This window comes from Melanaphis sacchari, unplaced genomic scaffold, assembly GCF_002803265.2.
Source record: "Melanaphis sacchari strain LSU unplaced genomic scaffold, SCAv2.0 Contig990_pilon_pilon, whole genome shotgun sequence".
Classification (NCBI taxonomy): domain Eukaryota; kingdom Metazoa; phylum Arthropoda; class Insecta; order Hemiptera; family Aphididae; genus Melanaphis; species Melanaphis sacchari.
In genome coordinates this window covers 2,304-3,056 of record NW_020271703.1, presented here as the reverse complement: position 1 = coordinate 3,056, position 753 = coordinate 2,304, and the positions used below count along the sequence as shown (strand labels likewise).

At 28.0% G+C, this 753-nt stretch overlaps 1 protein-coding gene across 1 annotated transcript in view; it reads right to left on the bottom strand.

Annotated features, from left to right (window-relative positions):
* The window catches only part of LOC112603164, a 1,538-nt gene continuing 785 nt past the window's right edge, over window positions 1-753 (bottom strand). Inside the window, exon 2 of the mRNA XM_025351616.1 lies at window positions 1-122. Within this exon, the coding sequence (XP_025207401.1) occupies window positions 1-122 (122 nt within the window). The remainder of the gene's footprint in view (window positions 123-753) is intronic.

The window sequence follows — 753 nt, the reverse complement described above, 5'->3', positions numbered from 1 at the left end:
TTATCTTAGATCTTCAATGGGTGACAAACGATTAAGCGATTTAATGGTCATAGCGGTAGAAAAAGAAGATGCTAACAAAATAGATTTAGACAAAGCAGTAGATGTATTTTCTAAACTAAAAACTAGAAGGTATAAGCTAGAATAGTATAATTAATTTAAAATATTAATTTATATTGTATGGTATTATTTACTATAATATGTTAATAAATGTATTAATTTATTAATTTTATTTGGAATAAATTGTGTTGATTAAATGTAGGTACCTACATATACTAAATATTTTTAGATCCATACCAAAAGGCAAATAAATTATTAATGAATAATTTTAATTCATTAAAATATACCCTTCAATAATTTAACCTCATACAAGTAACTTGCACACAAACGATGATAATATGATATCTATATTTACTATTTTATAAAAAAAAAAAGTGGCCTGACGAAAAAAAAATTGGCCTGCTTAAATTTTGGCACCTCTATTATAAAACTCAAATGGCGCCACTGCCTTCAGAACTTAGTATCGATATTTTAGCATGGCATTATCGAAAAACATTAGATAAGTATTAGAATTAAAATGAATGGGCGATACCCGTTTGCGTACATTTAACCTTTTTTGCGACTCGTTTGCGTACAAATGTACAACTCGATTGCGCACACGAATTTTTAATACCTGTGATAAATGACCCAAAACGTAGGACTCGTTTGCGTACATAAACTAGGTATAGCAAGTCTACTAAAACGTCTAAACAAAAA